This window comes from Grampus griseus (genome assembly GCF_964374135.1).
Source record: "Grampus griseus genome assembly, chromosome: 2".
Lineage (NCBI taxonomy): Eukaryota > Metazoa > Chordata > Mammalia > Artiodactyla > Delphinidae > Grampus > Grampus griseus.
In genome coordinates this window covers 44,746,131-44,761,676 of record NC_139018.1, presented here as the reverse complement: position 1 = coordinate 44,761,676, position 15,546 = coordinate 44,746,131, and the positions used below count along the sequence as shown (strand labels likewise).

At 42.0% G+C, this 15,546-nt stretch overlaps 1 protein-coding gene across 1 annotated transcript in view; it reads left to right on the top strand.

Annotated features, from left to right (window-relative positions):
* Window positions 1-15,546, top strand: part of PELI2 (pellino E3 ubiquitin protein ligase family member 2) — a gene marked incomplete at its 5' end in the record, with an annotated part of 201,845 nt that overhangs the window by 49,449 nt on the left and 136,850 nt on the right. The window contains one exon of the mRNA XM_082649453.1: window positions 2,578-2,707. Coding sequence (XP_082505579.1) covers window positions 2,578-2,707 — 130 coding nt within the window. The remainder of the gene's footprint in view (window positions 1-2,577; window positions 2,708-15,546) is intronic.

The window sequence follows — 15,546 nt, the reverse complement described above, 5'->3', positions numbered from 1 at the left end:
ACACTGTCTGCTCTGTGAGGGCTTCCGACATGGCTCTTCCCACGTGCTTTGAATGACTAGTGCATCTTGTTGCACAAGTGTTTTATCATGCTTGTTTTTATGTCTTTCTCTGCTTTTAAGTGGAGAGCTCTGAACACGGGTTGGTTGATATTCATCGTTGCAGCTCTAGTACTTAGCATTATAAATATTGAACGAATGACCATGTAGCTTAACCTGATTTGAAACTTTTCTCATCGTGACACTGTTTTCTCCGCTCTTACCTTAATTATTTCCAGCACGGTTTTTCACTGGGTGTCATGTAGATGTATTAAGTAAGCAGGCATATTAAGTGGACTGGCATATTTGCTTAACCTGAAATATCTGTGCATCTCTGCTCAGGCAGTTGAAATGAAAATGCTTTTGCATATGTTAAGGTTGACATTTCTGGTTTTTGTGTTTTCACCTTTATATTAGATATGGCTTTGGGGTTGCAAGTAGCAGAAACCAACCTGAGTTAGCTGAAACTAAAAAGAATTTCACCAACAAGGGTCAGAGTACATCTGGGCCAATAGAAGCCCTTAAGGACCCTCTTTCCATCTCTTTTTGTTGCTTGTCTCTGTTCATCTGTTTCACTCCTCACTTCTCTGCTGCTTCATCACGGAACAGACTGTGACATCCCCACAGCTCCCGTGCTTCCAGTTTGCAGCTCTGGCCACCCACGCAGACTGGCGGTTGTCTCTCGTCCGGCTTTGCGTTTTCCAGGATGAGAATGTCATTGGCCAGCTCGGCCCAGATGTCTGCCTCCAGCTCTTCAGCTCCAGGGTGGTGGGGAGGATGCTGGCCTGGCCGTTTCATTCAGACATGATGCCGGGGCTCCCCTTAGGGAGTTCAGGGCCGGATTCCTGAGAAGGGATGTCATGGTGAGCAGATCTCTTCAAAAGCACCTGCCGTGCTCTTACTAGGTTCGCTATCCTTGACCAGCAGTATATAGTTGAGAGAAAGATGCAGCGGAGAGCTGGGCAAGTGTGAGGGTCACAAGGAGCCTGGCCAGATCTTGTACCAATTGCCTCTAGGCCACAGTGGTGAAAATGTCCCTTAATTGTTTATAGCCCTGCCTTTGATTGATTCACGTATGTTTCTCTTAATACAGGATGCTCATCTTGGTTTAAGTGACACGGAAATATATTAGGACAGAGGGAGTTTATAATGGTTGTTTACTCATGGATATGTTCTTTGTAGTAGTGATCACAGATATGTTTAAGAAAACAATGCACATTATTCTGATCTTGCCTCAGAAAAAGGAGAGGAATAAAACTTGAAACAAATTATTTTTGTATTCTAGAGGCATTTTCTTGTTGCTGACGTTCCTTTGTGATGGAAATGGAGACATTAAAAACACAGCAGGAATAATTTCTGGTGATAATTTAAATCCATTGTCATACTATAGCTACTGAATTGTAAAACAAACACCACAAACCCCTTGTTCTGACTTTCACTGTTCTCAGTGGGCCTTGTGTCCCACCCAGAGATCATGGCCACCATGATCTCTGGGATTGACGGACAAGTGGCAAAGGCAAGACTTCCAGGAGAGGGTGGAGCCGCTACACCACAGGCACTGCCCCTGACTTTGCTGCTCCGAGGGAGCTTTGGAGCTGTTATGTTTATCCACACAGATTTGAAACAATTGCCTTCCTTCTTTCGGTTCTCTTCTTGAAAAGAACTTCTGCCAAGAGGGAGTTGGAGAATAGACATGGCAGTGTGGCAGCATGAGAAGCGGTCAGAACGTACAGGGACCCTTAATCCAGAGTTAGAAAATACAGGTGAAAACGGAAACCCTCCTGCAATCCTGCATTTCTTTTAAACACTGGTACCGGCTTAAGGTATTAATTCAGGAAATCTGCTAAGGACAGTAGTGTTTTCCAGGTGACTTTTAGAGATATTTGTTAGTTTGTGGACTAAAACTCATCTTTTTTATTTACCTTTGGGCTTTTTAATGGTCAACATTCTTGTAGAGTCATACTTTATGTTTAATTTTGCAGGCTAGTTTTTGCTAACCTGACAGTATAGGGTTCAAATAGCAATGGGAATGAAGGTGGAGAATTCCGAACTTTTAAGAATGCAAGTAACTAAATTGGGTCTTACAAATAAAGATCCTACAGACATTAACATGATTTGCGAATGAGAGATGAGGTTTAATTAGAATGCTAGTTTCTAACTAGTTCATTTAAAAATATTTCTCGAGTGTTTCTCCGGGGCCCATTAGGACTGCGCTTGCTGAGTTGAACCAGCACTAATACGGCCTCTGCAGAATTTTCATTTGCTTATTTTATACTCGGTCTCTTCTGAAAAGATTTGAAGAGTCTGACTTTATAGAATAGGAAACCTGTAATTACTTTGTACATCACTCTTCAATTAAGTTTCCGGAAGGGATTTGAACTTCATCATAGCTGACGTCTGTGAACCGTCTGTTCCGTGTCCCTTTTGTGGGGCGGTTAGTGGGCAAGTCTTTGTGGGCATTCCTGTCTTTTCCCTTAGGCCATCGAACTTTTATTCTTAATGCCTTGAAAATCTACAAATACCTCTCATCCCTGTTTATAGGTACAATGGTACTTTACCTAATGGAGACAGAGGCCGGAGGAAAAGCAGATTTGCTCTCTACAAGCGGCCGAAGGCTAACGGAGTCAAACCCAGCACGGTCCATGTGATATCCACGCCGCAGGCATCCAAGGTAGGGGCTCCTTGGAACCGAGAGGGCCGGCGGTGACTCATGGTTATTCCTGATCAGCTGCTCTTCTCTTTGGGTCTCATTTCTCTGTGGGACAGTTTCTCAGCCATTTGAGCTGGATAATCTTTGTTGTGAAGGGCTGTCCTGTGCATTCTATGTTTCGCAGCATCCCTGGCCTCTGCCCACTAGATGCCAGTAGCACCTCAGCCCCCCAGCCCCCAACTGCCACCACATGGAGACAACCAAAAGTAGCTCCAGGGCTTGCCACATGTCCCCTCCCTCCCCTCCCACCCCTCCCCACCCCTCCCGTCTGTCCCCCAGTCCTCACCCCATAATGAACCACTGATTTAGGATATAGTGGAATCAGCATATTATCAATTTAGAATAGTTATGGTTGAAAGATAAATGATGTTCTTTATCCTGAAGAGAGTTTTTATGTTAAATTTTGATATAAACCTCACTAAGATTTGCTGTTTCCCTTCTGTTACTTAAGGAGTGGGTGTTTTCACATAATCTACATGTACATGGAATTGAATTTGTGTAATTATTAGAAAGATTGGAAGTAGACAGAGCTAAGTGCTATAAGCAGTCTATGATACATATTCCTCTTGTAAGTTTGAAATATATAAAATGTTCATTTTTTTATGATTATTTCATTTGTTTTTTGATATATAAGTGGAGGGGAACCCTGAACTTCCATTCTGGCTGATATAGTCTATTAGATTATCTTTTAATTAAATACATTACTTAATGTGTAATATAGTTTCCTTTTTATTTATTTATTTATTAAAAACTTTTTTTTTTTTGCGGTACGTGGGCCTCTCGCTGTTGTGGCCTCTCCCGTTGCGGAGCACAGGCTCCGGACGCGCAGGCTCAGCGGCCATGGCTCACGGGCCCAGCCGCTCCGCAGCATGTGGGATCTTCCTGGACCGGGGCACGAGCCCGTGTCCCCTGCATCGGCAGGTGGACTCTCAACCACTGTGCCACCAGGGAAGCCCATAGTTTCCTTTTTATAAAATAATTATATTTACCTGAGGTATTTCATATGGAGCACTGGCTCTACATGTTTGTTTATCATAATAGGTTTGGACCATGTGGAATAAATAAGAGACTTGCTTCCCATTTTTTACTGAAAACCCGTGGTTCAAAGAGAAATGAACAGCTTCATGGAAGCATATGTGGTATTTATACTCAGTCTTAGCAACCGATCACCTCTGTTAACGTTTTTCTAAAAAGTTCCTGTCGTTCTTTCTGAGGCAGCGCCACGGAAAAAGTTTGTGAGAATGTGCCAATTCAGATTGTCCTGTATTCGGGAGGGAATGGTTAGATGAGAAAATATCAAACACCAGGGAAACAGGAAAGAATAATACATAGTGGCCAAGTTTTAGGCTAGAAAAAGGGAAATAAAGTGAAAGTTTTAGGAAGGAAAGGACACTTGACAGGGTAAACAAAGGAAATCAGCCTTACAGAGATTCTGAGAAAAGGAGGAAGTGAAATGGCCACAGAATCTTGGAAGGTCAAGGAAGTATGAGAAGTGTTTTATAGGCCCAAAATATTTGGAGGGGAAGGATACCAAGACAAATGTTTTTAAGCATGTGATGATGCCAAAAATATTCTGATATTATAGACACGTTCTTTATAATTTTGTCTATATGTTGATATTTATCTTTCCTTTCTCTGGCTCTGTACCTTTTTACATTTACTTTTTTTTAATCCAAATTTTATATTAATACAATGGCTTCAGATATTTAAAAAAAATTTATAGAAATCTTCCGTTACACAGGCTTCATGTTACAATAGAATATGAACTGTATCCTCCACTAGCTACTATTAGAAGATCGTGGCTCTTCCAGACTCATTAGCCACCTCCATCGGCTCCAGTTTTAGCTTTTTCTGTTTTACCTTTATACCTAGATTTTAGCTGACGTTATTTGGATTATAAGTCTTTTGGAAGCTGTCTGTCTAAATCTGTTTTAAAAAAAATCGCTGAGAGTGGTATAGTAGGGACAATTGGGTTTTGGTCTTTTTTTAAAACATAAGTTTATTTGTTTATTTTTGGCTGTGTTGGGTCTTGGCTGCTGCGCGCGGGCTTTCTCTAGTTGTAGCGAGCAGGGGCTGCTCTTCGTTGTGGTGCACGGGCTTCTCACTGCGGTGGCTTCTCTTGTTGCGGAGCACGGGCTCTAGGCATGCAGCCTTCAGTAGTTGTGGCTCGTGGGCTCTAGAGCACAGGCTCAGTAGCTGTGGTGCATGGGCTTAGCTGTTCTGTGGCATGTGGAATCTTCCCGGACCAGGGCTCGAACCCATTTCCCCTGCACTGGCAGGCAGATGCTTAACCACTGTGCCACCAGGGAAGTCCCACGTTTTGGTCTTATAACCTGTAAAAAGAAATACATTCTCAGGGCCTCCGTTTCCTCATTTATAAAATGAGTTAGCTATGGGCAGAAGCCATGTTAAATCAGGAAAGATACTTTGGTTATAAGCAACAGAAATGATTCTGGCGAAAACAAACAAAGCAAACATGGAGACATTATTAAAGGTTAGGGTAGGCACAGCTCTCAGAATCGGGGGAAAATGTGAGTAACCAGGTTTTGTGAGAGAAGAGAACCAGAGTATCCACAGGAGTTAACATAGATGTTCTTTCCAGGGTGTTATAAAGTGCCTCCAACTACCTTCAGTCACTTTGAAAGGTTTTTAATTTTCAGGAAGGAGAATCTGATAGGCCCGTACAGTGTCAGTCAACCATGTCCAAGGGAGATGAATGGACCAGGCATATTTATTGTGAGCTGATCACTTACCCCATATCGCCTTTCTCTTATTTATCTCGGTACCTGTATGTTGGGGGCCTTGTGCATAGTATGTCATCCTACCTGAACCTAGCACCTTAGTCACAAATCCCTCCCTCCTCCTGTTCCGCCTCAAGCTTCCATCCCCGGACCGTGTTGCCCGGCCGCTCCTGCTGCCACCTGCTCTGCTGGCCCCCTAGACAAAGTCTCTTAGATATTTAACCTTTTCTTCAAATGCTCCTTCTACTACCTCACCTTAACTGAATCCTGGTTTTTCAGTAATATGTTCTTTTTCCATCTTTTCCAGTTCATGGCATTAGAAATGATTTCATTTTGTTTCCATTTCAGTCTCTTCTTTTGTAACCCTACATTATTCATCTAAGCTGTCTCTTCCCCTGCCTCCTGCCCTCACTGACCTATAGATCACCCTTCTGCATGTTTCGCTGACTCCGTCCCCACCTTAGTCTCTGTGACTCCCCAGGCTGTATTCAACCGAACGTGAGCATTCGCGGTGCATACTGCTGTAACTCTTTCAGTTTCAAGGACTGTCACTCCTGTTCCACATTTCCCACAGATACAGTGGACCTTATAGCCCATTGTCACTTGTAAGTTACCATAACCTCCAGTTCATTCTACTCGTGTACACATATACTCTCCTTATCAGATCTCATCAGAGCATCCAGCCCTTTAGCCTGTCCTTATTTGCCACGGTTGTTAGCCCACTTGGCTCTTCCCGTTATGTGTTAACTTCACCCCAGATTCCCTTTCTCACCCTTCTTTGTGCGTCCCTGGCTCTGGGCCCTTCCCAGGCCCTGCCGGATTGTTTTTCTCATCTTCCTTCTCTCTCACCCTATTTCCCATCAGAAGGCCAGGGTGTGTGGTAGTACTTGGCAGAGGCTGTTTGATCGGAACCAGCAGTGCTTTCCTGTGAAATTTGTGATTCTGCAGTATTGGTAACGAAAGGGTCATCTTTCACTGGAGGTGTGCACGTGAGCTCTGGAAGGGTGGCGTGGTTACCATTGTTAGAATTGGAGTGCTTGGCCTCTGACTATGCTTTTTCTTCCCTCTGCCCCAGTCATTCCTTCTGCCCCACAGTCTGGGGGCAGACCAGGGAGACCCCTTTGCTGATGGCAGTGGCAGCTGGGAAATGGGCCCTCTTAGTCTTCCATGCGTCCCCGCGTCCAAGCTAAGTCAGATGAGGGTGGCAAGTATGTGCCACTGTTGTGTAATTGCTATTTGTGTAATCACGATTTGTGTAATCTTCATTTGTGTACATATTTGCTCTTGAAATAGTAATACTCAAAGATATTTCTTCTGTTATGTAAGGTGTTAAAAGAAAAACCTGAAGCCCTGTTTTACTTTTAGCAGGTCTATTACATAGATATAGGGCATTTAGCAATTTATTCATCCACGTATATTTATCTAGTCCTTTTCTGTGGCCAGCCATCATCTAGGTATTGGATGTACTACAGGGACCAAAACATGTCCGCGTGGAGCTAATCGTCTCGTGAGTAGGCAAACAATAAGTAATCAGGTGGATACACATTTATCTGAATATTTTGAAAAGCATGGTGCGGAAAAAGAATGCAGCGCTATGAGAAGAGGAGGCACAGAGTTTAGTCTGGGTGGAAGGGGGAGGATCTCTGAGGAAGTGGCCTGTGAGCTGCGAGCTGAACGGTAAAGAGGAGTTAGCCAGGCGAGCAGGGAGGTCTAGAGCTCTTGGGGTCCTGCTTGGAGAATTTGGATTTTTTTCCAAGGGGAAACATTGAAGGGTGTTTAGCAGAGGGAGTGGCAGAATATGACTGAGAATTTAAGTCAATTTATGCTCGTTCATTTACTTTTTAATGATGTGGGGTAACGATTTTGCTCTTATTTAATCAGTAAATAGTAGATGGTTGTGGTGGGGATGGTGATGCTGCCTGATAAGTAAATATTTTGCTGGTAACGTGGTTTAAATTTAGCAATATTACTGTGGAAAACTCTTCATCATGGTTTTCCCTTCTTAGATTGTGCTTTATTGAAATCTCCTTTTTTGGGTGTTTTTACTTTTAAGAAGTAATTGAATATCACTTTGTTCCAGTTGGCATTATTTCAGAATGGAAAATATCAGTGGTCTAGGAGTGACAGTTCAGAGAAGAATTGGGGCTATTTAATGTAGTTGTTACAACCAGGACTGCTCTTAAGCTGTTCCCACTGGGATGGCTCTACTGCTTGATGAGATATTAAAACTCTTCCTTATCAGGCAGTGAATAATGTAACCGTAACTGGGAGAAGTGGTAAAAACTAATAATACAAATTTCAGTGTGAACTCATTAGTTCAAGCTAATTTTGTAGACTTCAGTGGGGTCTTTTTGCAGCACTCACTGTCTGTCTGTCCAGCCTGGCTCTTAGAGACAATGGTGGCATATCTCCACTGCACATTCATTGTGAAGCTGGAGCCTTCTGTTCTTGCAAAGAATCATCTCTTTATCATTATCCTCGATTTAAAAATTGCTACAGCTTTTTTTTTCTTTTTTAACATCTTTATTGGAGTATAATTGCTTTACAATGGTGAGTTACTTTCTGCTGTATAACAAAGTGAATCAGTTATACATATATATATGTCCCCATACCTCTTCCCTCTTGCAGCTCCCTCCCTCCCACCCTCCCTATCCCACCCCTCTAGGTGGTCACAAAGCACCAAGTTGATTTCCCTGTGCTATGCGACTGCTTCCCACTAGCTATCTATTTTACATCTGGTAGTGTATATATGTCCATGCCACTCTCTCACTTTGTTGCAGCTTACCCTTCCCCCTCCCCGTGTCCTCAAGGCCATTCTCTGTGTCTGCGTCTTTATTGCTGTCCTGCCCCTAGGTTCTTCAGACCTTTTGATTTTGTTCTTTAGATACTATATATATGTGTTCACGTACGGTATTTGTTTTTCTCTTTCTGACTTACTTCACTCTGTATGACAGTCTCTAGGTCCATCCACCTCAATACAAATAACTCAGTTTCGTTCCTTTTTATGGCTGAGTAATATTCCATTGTATATATGTGCCACATCTTCTTTATCCATTCCTCTGTTGATGGACACTTCGGTTGCTTCCGTGTCCTGGCTACTGTAAATAGACCTGCAATGAACATTTTGGTGCGTGACTCGTTTTGAATAATGGTTTTCTCAGGGTATATGCCCAGTAGTGGGATTGCTGGGTTGTATGGTAGTTCTATTTTTACTTTTTTAAGAAACGTCCATACTGTTCTCCATGGTGCCTGTATCAATTTACATTCCCACCAACAATGCAAAAGGGTTCCCTTTTCTCCACACCTTCTCCAGCATTTATTGTTTGTACATTTTTTGATGGTGGCCATTCTGATTGGTGTGAGATGATATCTCATTGTAGTTTTTTTTTTTTTTTTTTTTTTTTTTTTTTTTTCAGTACACGGGCCTCTCACTGTTGTGGCCTCTTCCGTTGCAGAGCACAGGCTCTGGACACACAGGCTCAGCGGCCATGGCTCACAGGCCCAGCCGCTCCGCGGCATGTGGGATCTTCCCGGACCGGGGCACGAACCCGTGTCCCCTGCATCGGCAGGCGGACTCTCAACCACTGTGCCATCAGGGAAGCCCTCATTGTAGTTTTGATTTGCATTTCTCTAATGATTAATGATGTTGAGCATTCTTTCATGTGTCTGTTGGCCATCTGTATATCTTCTTTGGAGAAATGTCTGTTTAGGTCTTCTGTGCATTTTTGGATTGGGTTGTTTGTTTTTGTAATATTAAGCTGCATGAGCTGTTTGTAAATTTTGGAGATTAATCCTTGTCACTTGCTTCATTAGCAAGTATTTTCTCCCATTCGGAGGGTTGTCTTTTCATCTTGTTTATGGTTTGCTTTGCTGTGCAAAAGCTTTGAAGTTTCGCTAGGTCCCATTTGTTTATTTTTATTTCCATTTCTCTAGGAGGTGGGTCAAAAAGGATCTTGCTGTAATTTATGTCGTAGAGTGTTCTGCCTATGTTGTCCTCTAAGAGTTTGATGGGTGTCTGGCCTTACATTTAGGTCTTTAATTCATTTTGAGTTTATTTTTGTGTATGGTGTTAGGGAACGTTCTAATTTCATTCTTTTACATGTAACTGTCCAGTTTTCCCAGCACCACTTACTGAAGGGGCTGTCTTTTCTCCACTGTATGTTCTAGCCTCCTTTATCAAAGATAAGGTGACCATATGTGTGTGGGTTTATCTCTGGGCTTTCTATCCTGTTCCACTGATCTGTATTTCTGTTTCTGTGCCAGTACCATACTGTCTTGATTACTGTAGCTTTGTAGTATAGTCTGATGTCCGGGAGCCTGATTCCTCCAGCTCCATTTTTCTTTCTCAAGATTTCTTTGGCTATTTGGGGTCTTTTGTGTTTCCATACAAATTGTGAGATTTTTTGTTCTAGTTCTGTGAAAACTGCCAGTGGTAGTTTGATAGGGATTGCATTGAATCTATAGATTGCTTTGGGTACTATAGGCATTTTCACAGTGTTGACTCTTCCAATCCAAGAACATGGTATATCTCTCCATCTATTTGTGTCATCTTTAATATCTTTCATCAGTGTCTTATAACTTTCTGCATACAGGTCTTTTGTCTCCTTAGGTAGGTTTATTCCTAGGCATTTTATTCTTTTTGTTGCAATGGTAATTGGGAGTGTTTTCTTAATTTCACTTTCAGATTTTTCATCATTAGTGTATAGGAATGCAAGAGATTTCTGTGCATTCATTTTGTATCCTGGTACTTTACCAAATTTATTGATTATCTCTAGTAGTTTCCTGGTAGCATCTTTAGGATTCTCTATGTATAGTGTCATGTCATCTGCAAACAGTGACAGCTTTACTTCTTCTTTTCCGATTTGGATTCCTTTTATTTCTTTTTCTTCTCTGATTGCTGTGGCTAAAACTTCCAAAACTATGTTGAGTAATAGTGGTGAGAGTGGGCCACCTTGTCTTGTTCCTAATCTTAGTGGATGGTTTCAGTTGTTTACCATTGAGGACGATGCTGGCTGTGGGTTTGTCTTATATGGTCTTTATTATATTGAGGAAAGTTCCCTCTATGCCTACCTTCTGGAGGGTTTTTATCATAAATGGGTGTTGAATTTTGTCAAAAGCTTTTTCTGCCTCTATTGAGATGATCATATGGTTTTTCTCTTTCAGTTTCTTAACATGGTGTATGATGTTGATTGATTTGTGAATATTGAAGAATCCTTGCATTTCTGGGATAAACCCCACTTGATCATAGTGTATGATCCTTTTAATATGCTGTTGGATTCTCTTTGCTAGTATTTTGTTGAGGATTTTTGCATCTATGTTCATCAGTGATATTGGCCTGTAGTTTTCTTTCTTTGTGACATCTTTGTCTGGTTTTGGTATCAGAGTGATGGTGGCCTCATAGAATGAGTTTGGGAGTGTTCCTCCCTCTGCTATATTTTGCAAGAGTTTGAGAAGGATAGGTGTTAGCTCTTCTCTCAATGTCTGATAGAATTCGCCTGTGAAGCCATCTGGTCCTGGGCTTTTGTTTGTTGGAAGATTTTTAATCACAGTTTCAATTTCAGTGCTTGTGATTGGTCTGTTCATGTTTTCTATTTCTTCCTGGTTCAGTCTTGGAAGTTTGTGCATTTCTAGGAATTTGTCCATTTCTTCCAGGTTGTCCATTTTATTGGCATATAGTTGCTTGTAGTAATCTCTCATGATCCTTTGTATTTCTGCAGTGTCAGTTGATACTTCTCCTTTTTCATTTCTAATTCTATTGATTTGAGTCTTCTCCCTTTTTTTCTTAATGAGTTTGGCTAATGGTTTACCAATTTTGTTTATCTTCTCAAAGAACCAGCTTTTAGTTTTATTGATCTTTGCTATCGTTTCCTTCATTTCTTTTTCATTTATTTCTGATCTTTATGTTTTCTTTCTTTCTGCTAACTTTGGGTTTTTTATTCTTTCTCTGATTGCTGTAGGTGTAAGGATAGGTTGTTTATTTGATATGTTTCTTGCTTCTTAGGGTAGGATTGTATTGCTATAAACTTCCCTCTTAGAACTGCTTTTGCTGCATCCCATAGGTTTTGGGTCATCGTGTTTTCATTGTCATTTGTTTCTAGGTAATTTTTGATTTCCTCTTTGATTTCTTCAGTGATTTCTTGGTTATTAAGTAGTGTGTTGTTTATCCTCCATGTGTTTGTATTTCTTACAGATTTTTTCCTGTAATTGATATCTAATTTCATAGCGTTCTGGTTGGAAAAGATACTTGGTACGATTTCAATTTTCTTAAATTGACCAAGGCTTGATTTTTGACCCAAGATATGATCTATCCTGGAGAATATTCCATGAGCACTTGAGAAAAATGTGTATTCTGTTGTTTTTGGATGGAATGTCCTATAAATATCAATTAAGTCCATGTTGTTTAATGTATCATTTAAAGCTTCTATTTCCATATTTATTTTCATTTTGGATGATCTGTCCATTGGTGAAAGTGGGGTGTTAAAGTCCCTACTATGATTGTGTTACTGTCGATTTCCCCTTTTATGGCTTTTAGTATTTGCCTTATGTATTGAGGTGCTCCTATGTTGGGTGCATAAATATTCACAATTGTTAGCTCTTCTTCTTGGATTGATCCCTTAATCATTATGTAGTGTCCTTCTCTGTCTCTTGTAATAGTCTTTTTTTTAATGTGTATTTTGTCTGATATGAGAATTACTACTCCAGTTTTCTTTTGATTTCCATTTGCATGGAATATGTTTTTCCATCCCCACACTTTCAGTGTGTATGTGTCCCTAGGTCTGAAGTGGCTCTGTTGTAGACAGCATATATACGGGTCTTGTGTTTTTATCCATTCAGCCAGTCTCTTGGTTGGAGCATTTAATCCATTTACATTTAAGGTAATTATCGATAAGTATGTTCCTATTACCATTTTCTTAATTGTTTTGGGTTTATTATTGTAGGTCTTTTCCTTCTCTTGTGTTTCCTGCCTAGAGAAGTTCCTTTAGCATTTGTTGTAAATCTGGTTTGGTGGTGCTGAATTCTCTTAGGTTTGCTTGTCTGTAAAGGTCTTAATTTCTCCGTCAAATCTGAATGAGATCCTTGCTGGGTAGCAATCTTGGTTGTAGGTTTTTCTCCTTCATCACTTTAAGTACGTCCTGCCACTCCCTGTGGCTTGCAGAGTTTCTGCTGAAAGTTCAGCTGTTAACCTTATGAGGATTCCTTTATGTGTTATTTTTTGTATTTCCCTTGCTGCTTTTATTTATTTATTTATTTTTTGCGGTACGTGGGCCTCTCTCTGTTGTGGCCTCTCCCGTTGCGGAGCACAGGCTTCGGACGTGCAGGCTTAGGAGCCATGGCTCACGGGCCCAACCGCTTTGCGGCATGTGAGATCTTCCCAGACCGGGGCACGAACCCGTGTCCCCTGCATCGGCAGGCGGACTCTCAACCACTGCGCCACTAGGGAAGCCCACCCCTTTCTGCTTTTAATATTTGTTCTTTGTATTTAATTTTTGAGAGTTTGATTAATATGTGTGTTGGCATGTTTCTCCTTGGATTTATCCTGTATTGGACTTGCTGTGCTTCGTGGACTTGATTAACTATTTCCTTTCCCATATTAGGGAAGTGTCCAACTATAATCTCTTCAAATATTTTCTCAGTTCCTTTCTTTTTCTCTTCTTCTTCTGGGATGCCTATAATTCGAATGTTGGTGCGTTTAATGTTGTCCCAGAGGTCTCTGAGACCATCCTCAATTCTTTTCATTCTTCTTTCTTCATTCTGCTCTGCAGTAGTTATTTCCACTATTTTATCTTCCAGGTCACTTATTCCTTCTTCTGCCTCTGTTATGCTGCTATGGATCCCTTCTAGAGAATTTCTAATTTCATTTATTGTGTTGTCTGTCACTGTTTGTTTGCTCTTTAGTTCTTCTAGTCCCTTCTTAAACCTTTATTGTATGTTCTCCATTCTATTTCCAAGATTTTGGATCATCTCTACTATCATTATTCTGAATTCTTTTTCAGGTAGACCGCATATTTCCTCTTCATTTGTTATGTCTGGTGGGTTTTTGCCTTGCTCCTTCATCTGCCGTGTGTTTTTCTGTCTTCTCATTTTGCTTATCTTACTGTGTTTGGTGTCTCCTTTTCGCTGGCTGCAGGTTCGTAGTTCCTGTTGATTTTGGTGTCTGTTCCCAGTGCCTAAGGTTGGTTCAATGGGTTGTGTAGTCTTCCTGGTGGAGGCGACTAGTGCCTGTGCTCTGGTGGATGAGGCTGGATCTTGTCTTTCTGGTGGGCAGGTCCATGTCTGGTGGTGTGTTTTGCGGTGTCTGTGGCCTTAGTACGATTTTAGGCAGCCTCTGCACCAATGGATGGGGTTTTGTTCCTGTCTTGCTAGTTCTTTGGCATAGCACTGTAGCTTGCTGGTCATTGAGTGGAGCTGGGTCTTGGTGTTGAGATGGAGATCTCTGGGAGATTTTTGCTGTTTGCTATTTCATGGAGCTGGGAGGTCTCTTGTGGACCAGTGTCCTGAAGTTGGCTCTCCCACCTCAGAGGCACAGCCCTGACGCCTGGGTGGAACACCAAGAGCCAGTCCTCCACACGGCTCAGAATAAAAGGGAGGGAAAAAGAAAAAAGAAGAAGATAAAATAAAATAAAACATAAAAGTTATTAAAATAAAAATTATAAAGAAAAAAAATTTTTTAAGTAATAAAAAAAATAGAACGCTAGGACAAATTGTAAAAGCAAAGCTATACAGACAAAATTACACATATTAGCTTACACATACACACTCACAAAAAGAGAATAAGGGAAAAAATATATATATATTTTTGCTCCCAAAGTCCACCTTCTCAATTTGGGATGATTCGTTCTCTATTCAGGTATTCCACAGATGCAGGGTACATCAAGTTGATTGTGGAGATTTAATCCGCTGCTCCTGAGGCTCCTGGGAGAGATTTTCCTTTCTCTTCTTTATTCGCACAGCTCCAGGGGTTCAGCTTTGGATTTGGACCCGCCCCTTTATGTAGGTCGCCTGACGGCATCTGTTCTTCGCTCAGACAGGATGGGGTTAAAGGAGCAGCTGTTTCTGAGGCTCTGGCTCACTCAGGCCGGCGGGAGGGAGGGGTACGGATGCGGGGCAAGCCTGCGGCGGTAGAGGCTGGCGTGTGTTCTCCCGGGGAAGTTGTCCCTGGATCATGGGACCCTCGCAGTGGCAACCTGCACAGGCTCCCGGGAGGGGAGATGTGGATAGTGACCTGTGCTTGCACACAGGCTTCTTGGTGGCGGCAGCAGCAGCCTTAGCGTCTCAAGCCCGTCTCTGGGGTCCGTGCTGATAGCCGTGGCTGGCACCTGTCTCTGTAGCTCCTTTAAGCAGCGCTCTTAATCCCCTGTCCTCGCGCACCAGGAAACAAAGAGGCAAGAAAAAGTCTCTTGCCTCTTCGGCAGGTCCAGACATTTTCCCAGACTCCCTCCCGGCTAGCCGTGGCGCACTAGCCCCCTTCAGGCTGTGTTCACGCCGCCAACACCAGTCCTCTCCCGGCTTCCGACGGAAGTCTGAGCCTCAGCTCGCAGCCCCAGCCTGTCCCGGCGCGTGAGCAGACAAGCCTCTCGGGCTGGTGAGTGCTGGTTGGCCCCGATCCTCTGTGCGGGAATCTCTCCGCTGTGCTCTCCGCACCCCTGTTGCTGCGCTGTCCTCCGTGACCCCAAATCTTCTCCCCTCCGCCCCCCACAGTCTCCGCCCACGAAAGGGCTTCTAGTGTGTGGAAACCTTTCCTCCTTCACAGCTCCCTCCCAGAGGTATTATTGATGCAAACTCAGTTTGGAAATCCTATAAAGACTTGCATATTTAATAGAAATTGTGAGATAGCATTTGAATAATTACATTTGTTAGAGATTTAGCTTCATTACATACTATTCTAACCATTCTTATTTCTTTGGTTTTATAAGAAAGAAAATTTCTGATTATTAAAATGGATAGATTTCTTTGACAAGTGATAGATAATAGAACATATAAAACAAAATACAGGAAGCTGTGGTAGAAAAGCAGAGAATATTAGAGAAACAAGCAAATTTGAAATAAAGTAAAATATTC